General features: G+C 45.4%; 1 protein-coding gene across 2 annotated transcripts in view; it reads right to left on the bottom strand.

Annotated features, from left to right (window-relative positions):
- Window positions 1–210: 210 nt before the first annotated feature.
- TPCN2 (two pore segment channel 2) overlaps window positions 211–17,326 on the bottom strand; it is a 73,349-nt gene continuing 56,233 nt past the window's right edge. For both annotated transcript variants that reach the window (XM_074997443.1, XM_074997442.1), the window contains exons 18-25: window positions 16,529–16,628; window positions 13,426–13,497; window positions 10,463–10,536; window positions 6,069–6,159; window positions 5,886–5,968; window positions 4,849–4,930; window positions 2,307–2,392; window positions 211–1,640 (exon numbers count right to left, since the gene is read on the bottom strand). In XM_074997443.1, coding sequence (XP_074853544.1) covers window positions 1,562–1,640; window positions 2,307–2,392; window positions 4,849–4,930; window positions 5,886–5,968; window positions 6,069–6,159; window positions 10,463–10,536; window positions 13,426–13,497; window positions 16,529–16,628 — 667 coding nt within the window. In that variant the 3' untranslated portion in view covers window positions 211–1,561. The remainder of the gene's footprint in view (window positions 1,641–2,306; window positions 2,393–4,848; window positions 4,931–5,885; window positions 5,969–6,068; window positions 6,160–10,462; window positions 10,537–13,425; window positions 13,498–16,528; window positions 16,629–17,326) is intronic.

The following is a 17,326-nucleotide window of genomic DNA, read 5'->3' as shown; positions in this document are numbered from 1 at the left end:
CCCACCAGCATATTTGGGGCTGATGTGTCTATTCTTGTTGTAAATATCTGAAGTGAGGGACGTGGGACATGGTAACGTACATTATTTATATGGGATTGATAACAAATGTGTTAGGTGATTTACCTACCCAGACCCAATAATCTGACCTGAGTCCAGATGAAATACCTCATTAGGAGCGATACTAAGGTATAAATGGAACAGAGTCATGACTTACTACATCTTTTAGGATTTATGTATGTACTATGAAAAAGATATATATCCATCAGACGGGCGGGTTGCAACCGCAACAAGTATAATCAGAAAGCACACAAAGGATATGATCTTGCATGATACTATATGCACCCTCAAGTTTCTGTGGACTACAGTAAGAACTGAGGAAGCCTGGCACCTTGCTGGACTGGTCCAATCGAGCTCAAACAAAGAGAGATGATCCCCAGTGATTTTGGTGCCACATCCTGCATTACATCCACACCCCTATATTCAAATTCAATTTATTACACACAGGTGTCATGTATAAAGGGAAGCCTGAGCATGATTATCTGCTCCACAGCCACCCAAAATGGATGCATGACTGCATATTCCCCAGGGCTTCCACTAAAATTCTTGCAAAGGCAAACTCTCAGCTCAATGTGAGCCCCCAGACAAAACAGGTTCTCCTGGTATATACTATAGGAGAAGGGAAAACAGGACTTGTCAGAATGCAAAAAGGAAAACCTCACTTTCAAAGCATTTTCATGATGTTATTTTCTCTGAGGAGGAGACTGATTATTCCAGATTGTAAAACAAGGCATGATTGTTCCGTCCAAAATTATATTCACCTTGATATTATTATCAATATAAAGCAATTACAACATGGGCACAACCCTGAATGCTAGCCAAAAAAATGAAATTATGAGATAAACTGTCTCTGGCTTTGACCTGAATTTAAATAAGTACTTTTGAACAGGATTGTATAATTACAAACATTTAATAAATAAAACAATGTTGGCATCATATTTTAATAAAATAGTGTTTCGGCTTCCCTTATTACAAAAAGGCTGAGGATCTAGAGCATGACTCTGCCTAATTCATTCGAGAATTTCAAGGCACTGTCCTTGGCACACACACAATGCCATTTTATACGGTGCAAAACAGCAGCAAGCACAGTGGTTTTAAGTGTTTGCATTTTAAAGTGCAGTCATTTTAATACTCTCTTCCCTCTTAAAAATTAAATAAAAATGACCTACAACTCCTTGGCTGACAATTAATACAAATAATAATTGTATATTCCTATAAAATAACTCTAAAATCAAAACAAATTAGAAGGATTTAAATATTTTTAAAAGGGGGTTGATTATATATAAATAAAAAAAAAATGTTCCCTGCAGAGTTCCCTCCTTTGTAGGTGATGTTCAAAAGTAAAATCAAAATGCCAACCAAAATGTCACATGCTTTCCCATTAGCTTTCAGGCTAATAGTAACTTTACAGAAAACCCATTCCATTTCACTGAGATATCAGTCCTCCAGCAGACAACCTTATTGCAAAAAATGGTGTGAAAAAATTGGTCCTTGCACTAATCTGTCATCTACAGAGTTTCAAGTGTGGATGCTGGTGCAGTTTTTCCACCAGTTCTTCCTCTGTTGGTTCTTGCAAAACATCCCTGCAAATTAAAAGCACAAATTGCTTAGGGCAACAACAGGGATTTTTCTACCTTTTTTGCAATGTACATATTGAGGTATAACGTGCTCATTTCAAGACTTAAGCACAGAATTGAAATTACAACAGGCCGATGCTCCCTAATGATGCATCCAGTTACAAGTGATCCATCCTTCTACAGATGTGTCATGGAAACCAGCAGCTGTTTTCCCAGGAGTAGAAGGGAAGCAATTTCCTCAACACAGTACAACATAACTGAGGTCAATGAATTAATTTGCCCGAAAAGGCTTGTCAGTTGAGAACATGCTCCCACTGCTGTCACTGAACATTAAACCTGTGCCACAAGGTCTAGTTAAGCAACATGCTCAACTCTGCACCCAGAGTCCAACACAAAGCCAAAAATGTGGCTCATTTTACCCTTCCCAACTGAGAGTCCTTCATTACTAGCACTTTTTCTCCCACCATCACATGAGTGGAAGATTCCTGGCAGGCAAAGGTAAAACATCCTCAAGACTACTCTGGGCTAATAGCTGAAAGACTTGTACTCTCACATACCATGCTTGACGCAAACTTCACAACCTGTTCCCACCTGGAACACTGTCTTTGAAAAAGAAAATTTCAAGCCTTAAAAACAGACCCTCATTAGCCCCCTACCCCTAGTGTGACTCACCTGAACATCAATTCCTCTGTCGTCTGATATTCAATTTCTGAGAGAGATTGCCGATGGGAGTGACGGTCCCACTTGTGAATAAAGTTCTGGAATTGGAAGGAGAAAGATAAATTAAAGGCTAGTTTTAGCATCATGAGATATAAGGTTTAGGTTTTATATTTTGTCCAGGGCTTAGTTTGTATAAATCCCCCTTAAACCCAGAATAGGCATGTTCTTCGAGCCAAGCTTTCAGCATGCTTCGTCCATGTGTACAAACCAGATAGTGATGCTTCCGCATGCAGTTGTGCATGTATATAAGCAGCATAACCATAAACCAAAACGCCAAATAATACAAATGTTACTTCTGCACTTCACTGAATTAACAACACTTCAACACATGCCGTCAAGGTCAATCACTGTTTATAATTCTGTGCCTCAGACAGGGATGAGGAACTTGTTCATGGTCTCACAGTGAGATAACGGTGGAGGTAAAAACAGACCAAAGGACTGCAGGACTCCTGCGGTCTATGCATTGTACAAATGGTATTCCCTAACTTAAATGTCATATTTTTAAAATATCCCTGCTAGCATTCACCTGTTTAGGTCCCCCACCCTTCCTATCCCCAAAAGAGTCATTTTTTAAGATACTCCAAGTTAAAATCTCACAGCTGCACCAAAAAAAGGAATATATTTTCTTGCCCATCTCTTTGCTTGCTTTGACTGACACAATGAGAAGAGGCAAATGAACTACTCATGCAGAAACAAAGCTTTCCTGCCACACCGTGACACAGCCAAGCCATTACTCCTGACTTAGGCAGCAAATCTGCAGAAAGAAGTCAATGGATCTCTCTTGCAGGTCAATGGTCCCCAAGGTGGAATATCTTCCAATATACTGATAGATAAAGTTTGGAATTGATATCAGGAGTCCAAAGTCTAGTCTGTAGCTCTTTAGACTTCCAGAAAGGAGGCTGAGGCAAGTGATTGGTAAAGCTGCAGGTTTGTCACAGCAGTGTTTTTATACAATAATTTCAACACCATCTTTAAAATCTGCCTCATCACCACCATACTCTAGAGGGCGACCTCTTTTAATCAAAGCAGGCCCCCTGGACTTGGGCTCAGTGCTTTTCCAGGAGTGGAAAATCATGACACAGCTTCTTCAAATGTGGAATTTTTTTCTGTAATCCTTAAGAGTTAGCTCTCTGTCACAGGCATGGCTATCACAGACCTGCAGCCAATCTGACTCGTATGGAAGATACACAGGTAAGTATAGCATGCAGGCAAATCCAAGGTACTTACAGTACATAAACAACAAGCAGTCCTATAGCACTTTAAAGACTAACAAATTTATTAGGTCATGATCTTTCGTTGGTAACGAGCTAATAAATTTGTTAGTCTCTAAAGTGCTACAGGCCTGGTTGTTATTTGTGAAGCTACAGACTAACGCAGGACTGAGACTACTTACAATAAATAAGAACATCTTACATTCATACCTTGCAAAGCTGTTTACAAATGATACACATTCAGCACCAACAAAACGCAAACCAGCTCTGGCGTGGATTGTGATGACCAACCAGCACACAGTGCAACATACAACTGCAAGGGAGCAGGAAAAATGCTATGCAAAAGATCCTAGGAAAAATACCTTCTACTGCAATAGTGCTCTGGCATTTTTACTGTCTACACAAAGCAGGCAGGATTTTGGTTTGTATGACCCCATCCAGAAGATGCACACTCTCATTTAATACAATTTTCCTGTGCCCAGCATGCCCAAACATACCCAGAAACGGTTGGGACAGTTCATGTTAATAGTAACCACAGCAAACCCTCAATTTAACACATTACGTGATGTCTGTTGATGCCCAAAGTCCATTAAATTTGAATCTGCAGGACTGGAGGCACCTTGCAAGGTGCACTAAGGAACAGAGACTGTAGGTGGCATGGAGGAACCAGCCATGGTCACTCGGCACACCTCAGCCCCATGTCCCTCCATGTTCCGCACAACACAGCCCAAAAGAGAGTCTCCTGCTAGCTGACACGCTTGTTGGAGGAGTGCATGGCGGCCCCAGTGGCAGCGGCGCCACCAGCCCCTCCAGCCCCAGCAGTTCCAGGAACAGCTGCTCTGGTGAGTCACCGGCATTTATTGGGGGCACGGGGGTGGCAGACAGCGTCGGTTATTTCCGAAGTCTATTATATCGAGGGCTTAGTATTCTTTTTATTCCCATTAGAAGTTATTGGATGGACAGTGTTCTCTAAATGGTCTCAGAAGGGAAGCTGTGTTAGTCCATAGGTTCACAAACAACAAGCAGTCCTGTGACACCTTAGAGATTAACCAATGTATTAGGTAAGACCCCCCCGGGTCTTACTCATGAAAGCTTATGACCTAACAAGTTTGTTATTCTCTAGCAAGCTACTTTACTGCTAAATATTCTCTAAAGTTAATTATCACTAGAGTTCCTCTTAAGCCTGGACAGGCTTTGGATTCATTCCATCACTGGGCTCTTAACTTGGCATAAGGGTAAAAAACTACCCCCGACAGATCTGCATAAAAAACTCATTCCCTTACCTCCAAAAGTAGAGCAACAAACAGATTGACCCAGATGACAGACGAAATTAGCCACCAGGCTACAAAATAGACCTTTGACCACCTGGAGGAGGAGGAGGAGGATATTAAATACAAAAAGTACAGATACGTACAATATTATGAGATTGAAAATTCCATAACGGAAATTCTTATCTACCACCCTCATCCCTTAAAAAGGCATGAAAGTTCATTGCTACGGACATATATTTTTCCCTGTAAAAAGCTGCACCATTTTCATAAATAAAACCAGAGCCTGGGAGAAACCGCATGCTAAGTCTGGATTACAATCAGTTGATAGAAGAATGTATCATCCATCATCAGAATCCATCCCCAAACACTCCCTACACAAACACATATTGATATAACACCAATTTCAGAGTCTACAGTCTGAAAAAGAAATATGAAGTGAAATCTTGACTCCACTAAAGGCAATGGCAAAACTGCCAGGATATAACGCATTGTGATTTAACCAACTAAGACACCAAAGGAAAAATTAAATTAAATAAAATCAAGATTCTTAAACTTTGACTATATTTATGTAATGCAAATAAAAGATACTAGACTGAAAATAGAGGAGACAAAATGCCTCCATTTATCCACAGAGCAAATAAAGACAGCAGTACAAGCTTCACCACAGAGATCTACCAACACATTTCACGGGGGGCCCTGAAGGAGCATGGATGAAAACAGACCTCAGTCTCCATGGTCACTTCAATTCTGGGTCATGTCAACTGCCAGTGAAAATGCCAAAATTGATTGCAAAACATGATGCCCACTGGGAACTGGACTATCAATTTACAAAGAGAAACAAACAGCTGTCCATCAAACGGCAAATTTTGGTTTCTGATACTTGGGTAGATTTGAAGGGGCAACTCCGTAGTAGCAGGCAGGTGATAATTTCAAACACAGGTCCTGTTTCCAGATGTGTGGTTTGTCTGTAGTTCTGCCCATCTGGTCTGAATAAGACATCTGGCAATACCCAATGGAGGGTCTCTTTAGGCACCAGTTTTATCACTTACGGACTTGCATATCTTGAAAATGCATCCAAGAAAACCTGCCAATTGTTCACCACCATGACATCCCAGAGAGTCACTATTGCAGCCTAAGGAACAAGATGAAACAGAGGTTGAGAGGTCATTGCACTGTCAGACTTTGGTATCTTCAGAAAACACAAAACATATTCCACTAGCAACCAGACTCACAGCAAAGTCATCGAAGTTGTTTGGCCAATACTCCAACTGCTCATAGGTACCACACTGCAAGGTGCTGTTACTTGAAGTTGCATTGCTAACACTGCAGTGAAATCAGAGTGCATTGTTATTATAGCATGATATACAGCGTTCTATAAGTAGGATGCTCCCATTGAACTGAGTGCCTTCCATTGAGTATACGCAGAAAGGGAGCACTACTTACAGAGAAGCGGAAAAGGGGGCCTGAAATTTCCAAGATGGGGGATGAGCATTCCTGGAGACCCAAAACAGTAACGGGAAGTTGGATGAATAGAATAATGTGGTGGGGGAAAAGGGGCTGAAAGATATGAGAAATTAGTGACAGACTGGAGAGAAAGGAAGAGAACAAGATGAAGGAAAATCATGGGGCTCAGAGGAAGAGTCCAAGATTCTTGGCCCACCACCAATTAAAGAATACACGATAATAGTGAGGAGCATACAGAAGAGGAGAGTGAGGATTGAGGTACATATCAAAAGCTGTGTCTACACACACACACTTAATTTTAAAAACTCATGCCCTCTTTCCAAAGAGCACGGGGAGGGTCTACACGTATAACGTGTTCTTTTGAAAGGAAATAAGAAGAATGTGGCCTAGACTTCGAAATCCACACCCTGATCCTGTATAAGGAAAAGCTCCCCCTTCAAAATTCTCTTTCAAAAGAAGGTACTGGAGATGCTCCCTGGCACACTCTTTTGAAAGAGGAGTGTGCCATGGCACCGGCCAGCTGGAGCGTTGAGATGCCCTAGCCCGCAGTAGCAGGGCTCTATGATCCCTGCGCCTGGCTGCTCTTAAAGCTTCATGAACCCAGAAACCCTGCAGCAGGAAGTTTAGCGCATGCAAGCAGCACAGACACAAACAGCTCTCAGCACACACTCACAGACACCCCTGAAAAATTGAAAAAAGGAGAATGACCAGCAGCCGCCCACCGCAGGAGCCCCAGGGCCATCACAGGGCTCCCAGGAGCCACAGGCCAAGAAAAAAGAAAAAAAAATAGGCCCCCTCCTGGACAGAGCCCAAGCAACAAGACCCCTTGGACTGTGGAAGGTGGAGGAGGTCCTCTGGGAAATGGGGGTGAAGCACCAAAATACCCGAGGCCTTCACCCTCCTGGCCTAGGGACTGACGACCCAAGGACACCCCGAGCAAACCCTGGACCAAGAAAGGAGCAAAGTTAAAGTGCTCTGGCAGGGCTATCCCCCGGCACAGGATGAGGCCAGGCATTCAAGGGCAGGTCCCTCCACCTGTCCCAACTACCAGGAGCTCCGCTCCATCTCGGGGCCCCTGGACAGATCCCCGCCACCTGTTGTCCTGGACACAGCTGCGGACCAGCCTGAGAAAAAAGTCTGGTAGGAGCTGGGACCAGGGAGATAGAGTCAAAGGACAAACACTATCCTGCAGTGGTCGAGCGAGGAGGGGGACCTCGTGACTGACGTGCCCTCCCACTTGTCCAGCCAGGCAACCGGGAGCCAGGCATTGGTGGAGTTCATTGAAGGACCCTCTGGTCAATCCACAGTGGGGTGCACACCCCCGCTAGTGGGATGGAGGCAACACAACTGCCAGTGGTCCACGCACACAACTAGTATTCCAAGTCAACACATCTCAGCTGGCCACGGCCCCCAGCACACCATGACACCCACTGGTGACAGCCAGCATCCAGCCCCATGGACAGCTCCATGCACTGCATGTACAGTGAGGTAGGCGGGGTGGGAATGCTCCCAGGGACAGTCCCACTTGGGCACGGAACCCTGTACACCCCCAACACCCCATGGATGCCATGTCCCTGTTGTCCCCCAGGGTGGGCGTCATTCCGGGGCATGGGCGTTGTCCCCAGGGATCAGGTACTGTAACACCATCCTTCCCTCCTTTCAGCTGCACCACTTGAAGGCCGGCAAAGTCCTGTGCCCTCCACAGTTCCAGGGAGCCCCCTGGAGGCGGCGGAGAGGGGCCAGGCACCTCTGTCAGTGCCAACAAGCCAGGCCCGCAGCCGGAGACCACAGCGGCATTTAGTGGAGGACACTGCCAGCCTCCGCCAGGCCAAGGTGTTGGAACAATGCCTCCAGCTGGAGAAGGCCAACCTGGCCTGGTGGAGGAAAGCCTGGGGCCACCTACTGTCCCTCCTGGAGGGCATACACAGGAACCTCCAGGAGCACGTGGCCAACTTGGCCCACCTCCTGGCCCACCATGCTGCACCTCCCACCGCTCTCCTTGCCAAGCCCTCAACCATAACCCCTGCCAAAGCCCCCCATAGTTCTACCTGCCAGCGCTTCCCACCCCATCCCAGCCCCACCGCAGACCTGGACCCTAGGGAGGCAGGGGATCCTGGGGCTCTCAGTCTTCAACCCTTGCCCCTGGGTGACCCTCCTGGTTCAGGTCCCTCCCTGCCCCCTTCCCAGTTCAAGTCCCTCCCTGCCCCCCAATGTACCTAGTTTGCCCTCCACAATTGTAAATAGTTTTTGTTTGTAAGGTTCATTCATTTGAGATTTAACAATAAAGGTTTTATTTCACAAAGATCCCATCTCCTGTGTTCTCGTTGGGGGCGGATTGTGTATGAGATGGTGGTGGTGCATGTGGTGAGGGGTGGCTGGCAAGGGGTGGCTGTGGGTGGGGATTATTGTAGTCTGAGAGCGAAAGTCTCTTGGAGGGCCTCCCTGATGCAGATCCCATCCCAGTTGGCCTGGTGACCGGCAGCAGCAGCCGGCTGCTCATATCCAGGCCCGGACTCTGTTGCCCACCCCTAGATGAAGGCGTTCCCCTTGCCCTTCACAGTGTTGTGGAGGGAGCAGAGGTGCCCACCACCTGTGGGACGTTCCACACCCCGACCTCCAGGTGTGAGAGGTGGCACAGCCACTACCCCTTCAGGCACCCAAAGGCCTGCTCCAAGACATGGCAGGACTGGCTGAGGCGGGTGTTCAAGGCCTTCTGGGTGGGGTTGAGGTCACCGATAAAGGGCCACATGAGCCCTGGCAGTAGGGGGTATGGGGCATCTGCCACCATGCACAGTGGCATGGTGTTGTCCCCAACTGGAAGATCCTTCTGGCGGATGTAGGTCACGGTCCCCATATGCTGGCACAGACCAGAATTCCGGAACACTCAGGCATTGTGTGTTCTATCTGCTCAGCCCACATACATGTCCACGAACTGGCCTTTGCAATACACCAGGGCCTGGAGGACTACCGAGTGGTAGCCCTTGCAGTTAATGTAGTGGCCAGTGTTGTGCGGTGGGACGCTGATGGGAATGTGCATCCCATCCAGGGTGCCAAAACAGTTTGGGAATCCAAGTGCTGCAAATCCCCCAACAGAAGCATTCAGGTCCCTGACATGGATGACCTGGTGGAGGAGCATCGTGTTTACTGCGCAGACAACCAGCACAAGACGGGGGACATGCGCTCTTGTGAGGGTGTGGGGGGGAGTTCCCAGCCCCTGCAGCCCTGGCCCCTTCTGCCGAGGATCCCCATGCCCAGGAGACCCCTCCAACCTCCCCAGTGGCGGGGGTGTGACCTGGGCCCCAGCTTACCTGCATGAGGCCTTGCCCACCCCGAACTGATGCCCCACTGAGTGGTAGCTGTCTGGGGTGGCTAGTTTCCATACAGCAATTGCAACCCGCTTCTTGAGGACGAGAGCGGGCCACATGGTGGTGTCCTGGTGCCTCAGTTGGGGGGCAAGGCAGTGGCAGAGTGCCTGGAAGGTCTCCCAGCTCGTGCAGAAGTTCCACAGCCATCTGGCATTGACCCACTGCCCCAGGACCAGCTGCTCCCACCAGTCCAAGCTGCTGGGGTGGCTCCAGAGGTGCCGGGGCACCTGGGGGTGGGATCCAGGCTGGGGGGGCTCCACTTCCCTGGGGGGCTGCTCAGTCTTGCGAGGAGGAGGGGAGCAGCCACAACGCACATGCACAGCAGCTGTAGCAGTGTCCACAATCACAGCATTTAAATCAAAGAACAGGTGCTCGTCATCCATTGTGCTGCATGCCAGGCTCTGCTTGACTTTGGGTAGCTCTGCAGGCCTTGGCTCAGGCAGGCTGGGGGTGTTTGATAGGGGCCCTCAAAGGAAGCGGCTGGCTGCGGGCCCCAGAATGGCTTGGCAGCCAGGCAACCCTGGCCGCAGCATCTCCAGCTCTGTTCTTTCGAAAGACCGCATGAGGAGCGGTCTTTCAAAAGGACGGATCGAACCTTCTATCTGCTTTTGGTGTGTAGTCATGCACTTTCAAAAGGCTAGAATTTGATTGCTGTCATTTGGTTTTTAGCCTTTCGAAAGAGCTTCCATGTCAACACAGCTAAAGAGTCCAGGGAGATAAGATCAGAGATATACAGTGGAGTTTCAAAATTTCAAGAGTTTTTTTCCAAATACTAGGCATTTAGAATAAAGCCTTACCTAATATTTCCCATAGGAACAACAGCACCTTTAAATAGCACTATTCCAATTATAGCAAATGCATAAAAAACCACCTGGAAAGGAACACACGTTAACATTAGTCTCTGAAATGCTCAAAAACTAAATTAGTGTTGTAGGGTAAGCTGTTCAGAGACCATTCAATGTTCAAAAGGAATACAGTCAACCTAAAACTTATGGAGTAACAGAGGAAAGGGAATTTTTGTTTAAAACAATGCAATGGATTATTAAAAGCAAAAGAACTTTTTAAAGCCCACTTACATTTCACTCTACACTGTATGTTTTCCTCTTATAATCTAGTCAGCTGGGAACTGTTTTAAAAAAAACTGATTAAGTCACTTTTCTTTGTGATAAGTTTCATTTTCTGATTCTCAATGCTGTGATGGCTGAACTGCAAACACTATCAAGGAGTGACTGTTAAAACCTATTTCTTTTGAGGGGGTTTAAAAATTACGGAAAAATTGCCGTCAGACTTTGATTTCCTAAAAGCAAGCTTCTACCAAAACTGTGCTATGGCCAAATTTAAATCTGCTACTTGTATTTTATCAGAAATCTTTGCAAAAGCACAGATACCATCACGGTAAAGCTAAATTTTCCAAAGTAGTTCAGTGACTTCGGAGCATGCATCCCCTTTTGAAAAAGGACAAACCCCTATTACTTATCGATGAGTGCTAAGTATCTTCCAAAAACAGGACTTGCACTTTGAAATCACTCATGTACTTTTGAAAGTTTTATCTTATGTCAGGGGTTGCCCTAGAAATGGCTCTCAGAGTGTTGCCAATGCTGACAACTCTTACTGAACAACAAGAAGTCCTGTGGCACCTTATCAACTAACAGATTTTGGAGCATAAGCTTTCGTGGGCAAAGACCCAGGTGACAAAGAGGGTCTTTGAGAACAACAAGAAGTCCTGTGACACCTTATGGACTAACAGATATTTTGGAGCATAAGCTTTCGTGAGCGAAGACCCTCTTTGTCACCCGGGTCTTCGCTCACGAAAACTTATGCTCCAAAATACCTGTTAGTCCATAAGGTGCCACAGGACTTCTTGTTGTTCTCGAAGATACAGACTAACACGGCTACATCTCTAATAACTCTTACTGAAGACATCACCACTTGCAACTAGGCTGGCTTCAAATAACATGAGTTTTGAAGTACCAGGGTAATTTCAGTTCTCATGTTTCTATATTGTTTTAAAAGTCGCAGGAAGGAAAAGGGTATAGTATTACTCCTAAGTTATATATAAAAGAGAATTTTAACCATGTTGGAGCCAGTTGATACAGCTCCACAAATCTGCCAGTAGGTGGAGCATCTGGTTTAGTAATGATAAACCAGTTTTATTTCCTGTAACACCAACTATGAAATTAAGACTAACGTTACACATTACACTGCCAAAAAAGAAACTGGCCAATAAATAATTAACATAACAACCACCATGTATCTTACAGATTAATGATGGAAAAAATAATTCTCAAATCACCAAATGTAATATTGACTCATGCAATGTCATATGATGTGAGATCAACTGAGCTTCAACTCCAACTTACACAAACAATATTTGCAATTGATTATAGTTGCAATTAATGATAGTGCTGAGCCTGTGACCTCCTTGGGGCAGAGATACTGTACGTCTTCTGTCCAGTAGCATGCAAACTGCTTACACACTCTAATGCAACCAGGGACAGCTGTCAGTGAGCCTGGCGCCTTCCCAAGTGGGCACAACTGTGCATGGTAAAGCCACTTCAGAGGAGCTGTCTGGCCTGTGCATTGTCTTCTGCAAGCTGTGGCCTGACTTGCCGCTGCTTTGGCTACTGAGGTTCCTGGTGGAGCCCTGAAGATACCAACCATATATCTGCAGCTATAAATTTTTTCATCTCCATAAGGCTCTAGTTGTTTCGGGCTTTTTTAAAAGTGGGCAATGTGTATGTATTTCCTTAATATCCTTCGTGGACATGGCTGAACTGTTTCAGCTGAAACTAAAAAAAGCCTGATCAGAAACCCAGCACAGGAAACGTAAGCCTGAAGTCTTAAAGTTGCAAGCAACTGAAAACAGGGTCTTATAATGGAACGTTGCTAGCAGTTCCACATATAATAATAAACTACATCACTGATCCCTTCAAAAGGGTTGCAGTGCTATAGGGCAGGAGGAAATCTTGAAAACTAATACCTGATTTGCTGTTTGATGGACTTAAGTCATGCAGCTTTTGCTACTGTTAGTGGGAACACCGTATGTACCATCCCCTGGCTTAGTCTGTTGAAAGTGTGCCCTATACCATGGGTGAGCAAAGTTGGTGGCATGGCCCCAGGCGGGGCATGAAATTTCATAGGAGGGGCACAACAGAATCAGCTGCTGGGTGACAGGGTTATCCATCTCATTACAAATGTTGAATTATGTTACTGTTTTTATGTACAGGTTCCACCGCCCTGGTCCAGCATCCTCTGGGACCTCAGCGGTCCCCAACAATGGATTTTGCCAGACCATGGGTGGTTAATGCTCTCCCGGTCCTGAACCACCCCTGCTGTCCTGCCACAGTTTCCTGTCACAGCAGGCTCTCCTCCCTGGCTCCAGCTCCAAGCAGGACAGCAGCAGAAAGCTGGCTGCCTGGCCCCACGGGGCTGCTGGGGGATGCCGACTCCCCTTCCCTTGCCCCTGCAGGGGTGTGTGTATATATATATATACACACACACACACACACACACACACACCAATTAATAGAGATTTTTTAGTCTACACAGTACACACTTATTTTCTTACACATGTGGAAAGGGTTTTTCTTTTTCATATAAATGTAACTGAAATTTCCCTTGGTTTGGATTATATTACACAGGCTGGGGGGCCCTGCTAATTAGAGGGATGAAAAGTGGGGCCCGACGTAAAAGTTTGCTCACCCCTGCCCTATATTACAGCATCTTTTTGAAAGACTGGCCATTTTGAATTGTAACTCACCACCAGCATCCCTGCAAAGGCTCTTAAGTTTCTCACCAGATCCAGCAAGGTGCTGACAACCAAGGCCATGAACTACAACAAAACACAGAATTCTTACAGATATTTTATTACACAGTTTTAAGCCCCACTAATCTATTAAACGATGGCAGGGTGGAAAAATTAAGTGCAGTTAAATACTTTGCACTTCTTGTACAGCATCTAGCACAGTGACGTCCTGACTCATGCCTGGGCTCCTAGCTGCTATGATAATATAAATAATAGCAGTGATTTGCATGCATGGATTTCCATATACCAAGTACAGTCGATGAATGAAGCCATATACCCTTCTGCAGTGGATGCTATTACAATATTACTATCACAGTTTCACAGTAAGTGCACCTGTATTCCTTCTCCATGATCTTTTCATGTGATCTTTCAGCTTATTGTTGATCACCCCCCCAGTGCCAGCCAATGGCTCTCCTAGGTTTGCTTTAGTCCTTCAAATCCCACAGTGGTGCTCTCCCCACCCACCCCCCATGGTTACAAGTTCATATCTCTTTTAGATCCAGAAAAAGAACTGTGACTGGGCAGAACAGCTATTTCTTTCGACGGCTCAGGCCCTGGCCTTCAATAACAGGTAAATCAGCAGACAAACACCAATGTGGAGCAAGATTTTAACAGGCTGGGGTTTTGCATAGCCAGATTTGGCGTGCTTGCACTAACTCTCCCTCATGAATCCCCAGAAAATCCACTTAACTCTGATTGTTCCAAGACTCCTCACCTGCCCTCCAGGGATCTCGGCAGCCAGAGAGATCGCACCCTATTCTAACCAGGGTACCATCTCTCTTGGAGTTACATGAGCCTGCTTTCTTCCCAAGAGCAGTCCACAGTCTGGCACTGGTGGAGCCATTTGGGTATGACATACAACAAGGCTAGACCAGATTGCTCCCTGGCTGATCTGCCTCACATACCAGCTCACTCCTGCCAAAAGCAGCTTCACTATTTCCTGGTGCAGAGCTCCACATATTGGCTGGTTTCCCCTTCCTAGACGAGGCTCACTTGCTATGCACTAGCCTCTAGTGTCCAGGACCAAAGCTTGACCGGACTGCTCAGAGAATTAGAAAAGCTCAATCTTAGAGCAATGCCGTATTATCATCAGTGGTTAATACTGGCATTCCTTGATGCAAATCTGAACTGAGAGAGACAATATGAGTGATGTCTTTATATTGAACTAACTTCTGTTGGTGAAAAAGACAAGTGTTTGAGCCACACAGAGCTCTTCTTCAGCTCAGAGTACCCTTCCCAGCCCCCTGCTATGTTTGGCTCAAAAGCTTGTCTCTCCCATCAGGAGAAGTTGGGCCAATAAAAGATATTACCTCACCCACCTTGTCTCTCTAAGACCCTGAGCTATTAGGCACAACTGCAGCTTAAAATAAGTAATATTTGCACGGTTACTGGGAAAAATTCCATGCAGAGAATCAGCTCTTCAAATCTGGGTAACATTAGACTTGTGTTGTAAGCAAGAAGGTCTGAGTAAGAGGCAGGGCCCCTGATCACTAGTAGAAAAAGAGATGGGTGACTGGTATTGAGGGGTAGTGGGGAGCACATCTGAAACACCTGCTCCTTCTCCGTGGTCTGCCACCCACTCCACATGCTGGAAGCGGAGGATTCCTTCTCCTTCCCTCACCCCTACTCTCAATCTTTCTTTACTGCTAGTCCTGCATCCTCTACATGAGCTTGGAACCTGGCGTAGGCCAAAGAAGGCAGACGTTCTGCTGCTGCTGTGAGACTGCTCTATTGCTCCAGCCACAAATGGCACAATTATCTTCCTTGGGATCTGTTTGCTTAGAAACAAAGTGTGTGGGAGACTTGTGCTGCTGCCTCTCTGCTCTGAGAGCTGGTGCTGATTGTTGTTGACCTATAGAAGAGTATGAGCCTCATTTAAAAAAAAAAAAGAACGAACAGTCAAAGGGGTTTAGAGAATTTTGTGACTCTCCTACTGGTTGAACCTCTCTCATCCAGCACCCTCTGGACCTGACCAGTGCCGACTGAGAGAATTTGTCTAGCTCATTACCAACACTTCTACTGCTTACACTTAGAAAACATTTAAGAGTAAATTACAACTAAATAACAGCACAGAACACTGAGAGCCAGGACTGGTGGCTGGAAACAAACTTTATGGGACAACAAGAAACTTGGCCACATCCATGCCATCTGGCTAATAAAAACCCTGGTCTGAAGAAGTGGGTCTGTCCCACGAAAGCTCACCTAATAAACTATTTTGCTAGTCTTTAAAGTGCTACTTGACTGCTTTTTGTTTTGATAGTGTATAGACTAGCACGGCTTCCTCTCTGTTACATGGCAGATTATGAGTGTCACCAGATGAGAGTTCCAGATTAGAGAGGTTTAATGTGTACCACTAATGTGTACTATCTAGTTAACGAAAAGGAAGAGTGTCTCACCCCCAGATTTCCATAGGACATCAGGTCCCATAACTTTTTAATCTGGCTCTGGCTACACCTTTTCTTCTAGCACACTATCTCAATCAAAGCTAAGGTGTGTACATCTACCCACACTGGGAATTACAGCTCCCAGCTGCATTGCAGAGATAGAGTTTCCTCCACAGATGGGCATGTTGTTGCAAGCTTATCTAGGTAAATCTTGCTAATATTCAAAACCCACTTGATTGTGGCAGTAATAGACACAGAAAACACAAAGGATACTCAGGTGTGGTTATTTGCATGTGATTTGCCTGAAGGCACTCACTTCTCTCATAGCAGTGCTGCTCTGAGAATTTTGGGAACACTGAAAGATGTCTGCATACTGTTGAATGTACTCACTACCTGTTTTAAAGTAGTGAAGTCAATTCTACTGGCATCAGGAAGTTTCCCTGCTGTCTGACCACAGAAAGTAGCTGAACGAAGAAAGGAGTGACAAGGAAGAAAGGTGGTGTTTAATGTTCTGGAAGAAGTAAGCCGGGAGCTTCCAAGTTATACCCCCAACTCTGATGCAATTCCAGTCCATGAGAAGACGAAAAGGGTGATCATTCTGACGAGGTTCTAGGAAGTTTTATCATTTGCCTAGTTGAGAATTGAGGAAGTACAAAAAAGCAAGGCACAAGTACCTTCATATTAGGGATAATCCGCAGAAATCTGAATACAATTAGCATATTCACCAGGCGCACCATATCCCATAGAGAAAGCAAACCCATCATTTCTGGTCTCCTAGGAAAGACACATGAATAATGCAATGAATTAAGGAAATGTATCTAGAGTCATGAAAAATGAGAAGCTACTGCTGTTCATTTTTTTATTTATTCTTCAGACATTTTGCTCAGCATCTATGGGTTAATAATTTTTACAAAAAGGCAGTTCTATTTCATCATGTGCAATCTCTTTATAATCTAATGCTGACAGTTACAGGGCTGAGAATTTACCTAATGAGAGCTTCAACCACAGGAAACACTGATGACTTACAAGAAAGGAGATCCACTTATACCTGCCAACACTTAAGCTATCATTTTAAATGCAGACATGATTCACCGGCATCTCCAGTCTAAATGGAAATGCCTCCTCAGATGACCTTGTTCCCACCAGACAGAACCTCTCTCCTCTCTTCAAAGGAGACTGACCTTATGTAGTTTGAATCCTCTAAATGGAAGTGACAGAAATAGGTTTGATGTAAGTCTTTGTGGCAACCTAAACCTGTTCAGGAGTATGCTGCATCCACGATAAGCCCAACTACTACATAAGCTGGAGACAAGTTAGAGTCATGGCGGTGCACTTCATGACTGATGGAGTGACAGAATGCCCTACAAATTTAGATCCCCCCCCACCATTTTTTTAAAGTCCATGTTGAAAGTGTGTGTAGATAGCAGGCAGAGCTCATGATCTGATGCGATACTTTAATTCAAATATAAAAA

Source organism: Carettochelys insculpta, chromosome 6 (genome assembly GCF_033958435.1).
Source record: "Carettochelys insculpta isolate YL-2023 chromosome 6, ASM3395843v1, whole genome shotgun sequence".
NCBI lineage: Eukaryota > Metazoa > Chordata > Testudines > Carettochelyidae > Carettochelys > Carettochelys insculpta.
Note: the sequence above shows the minus strand (reverse complement) of the source record. Positions and strands in the feature narration are given on the sequence as shown.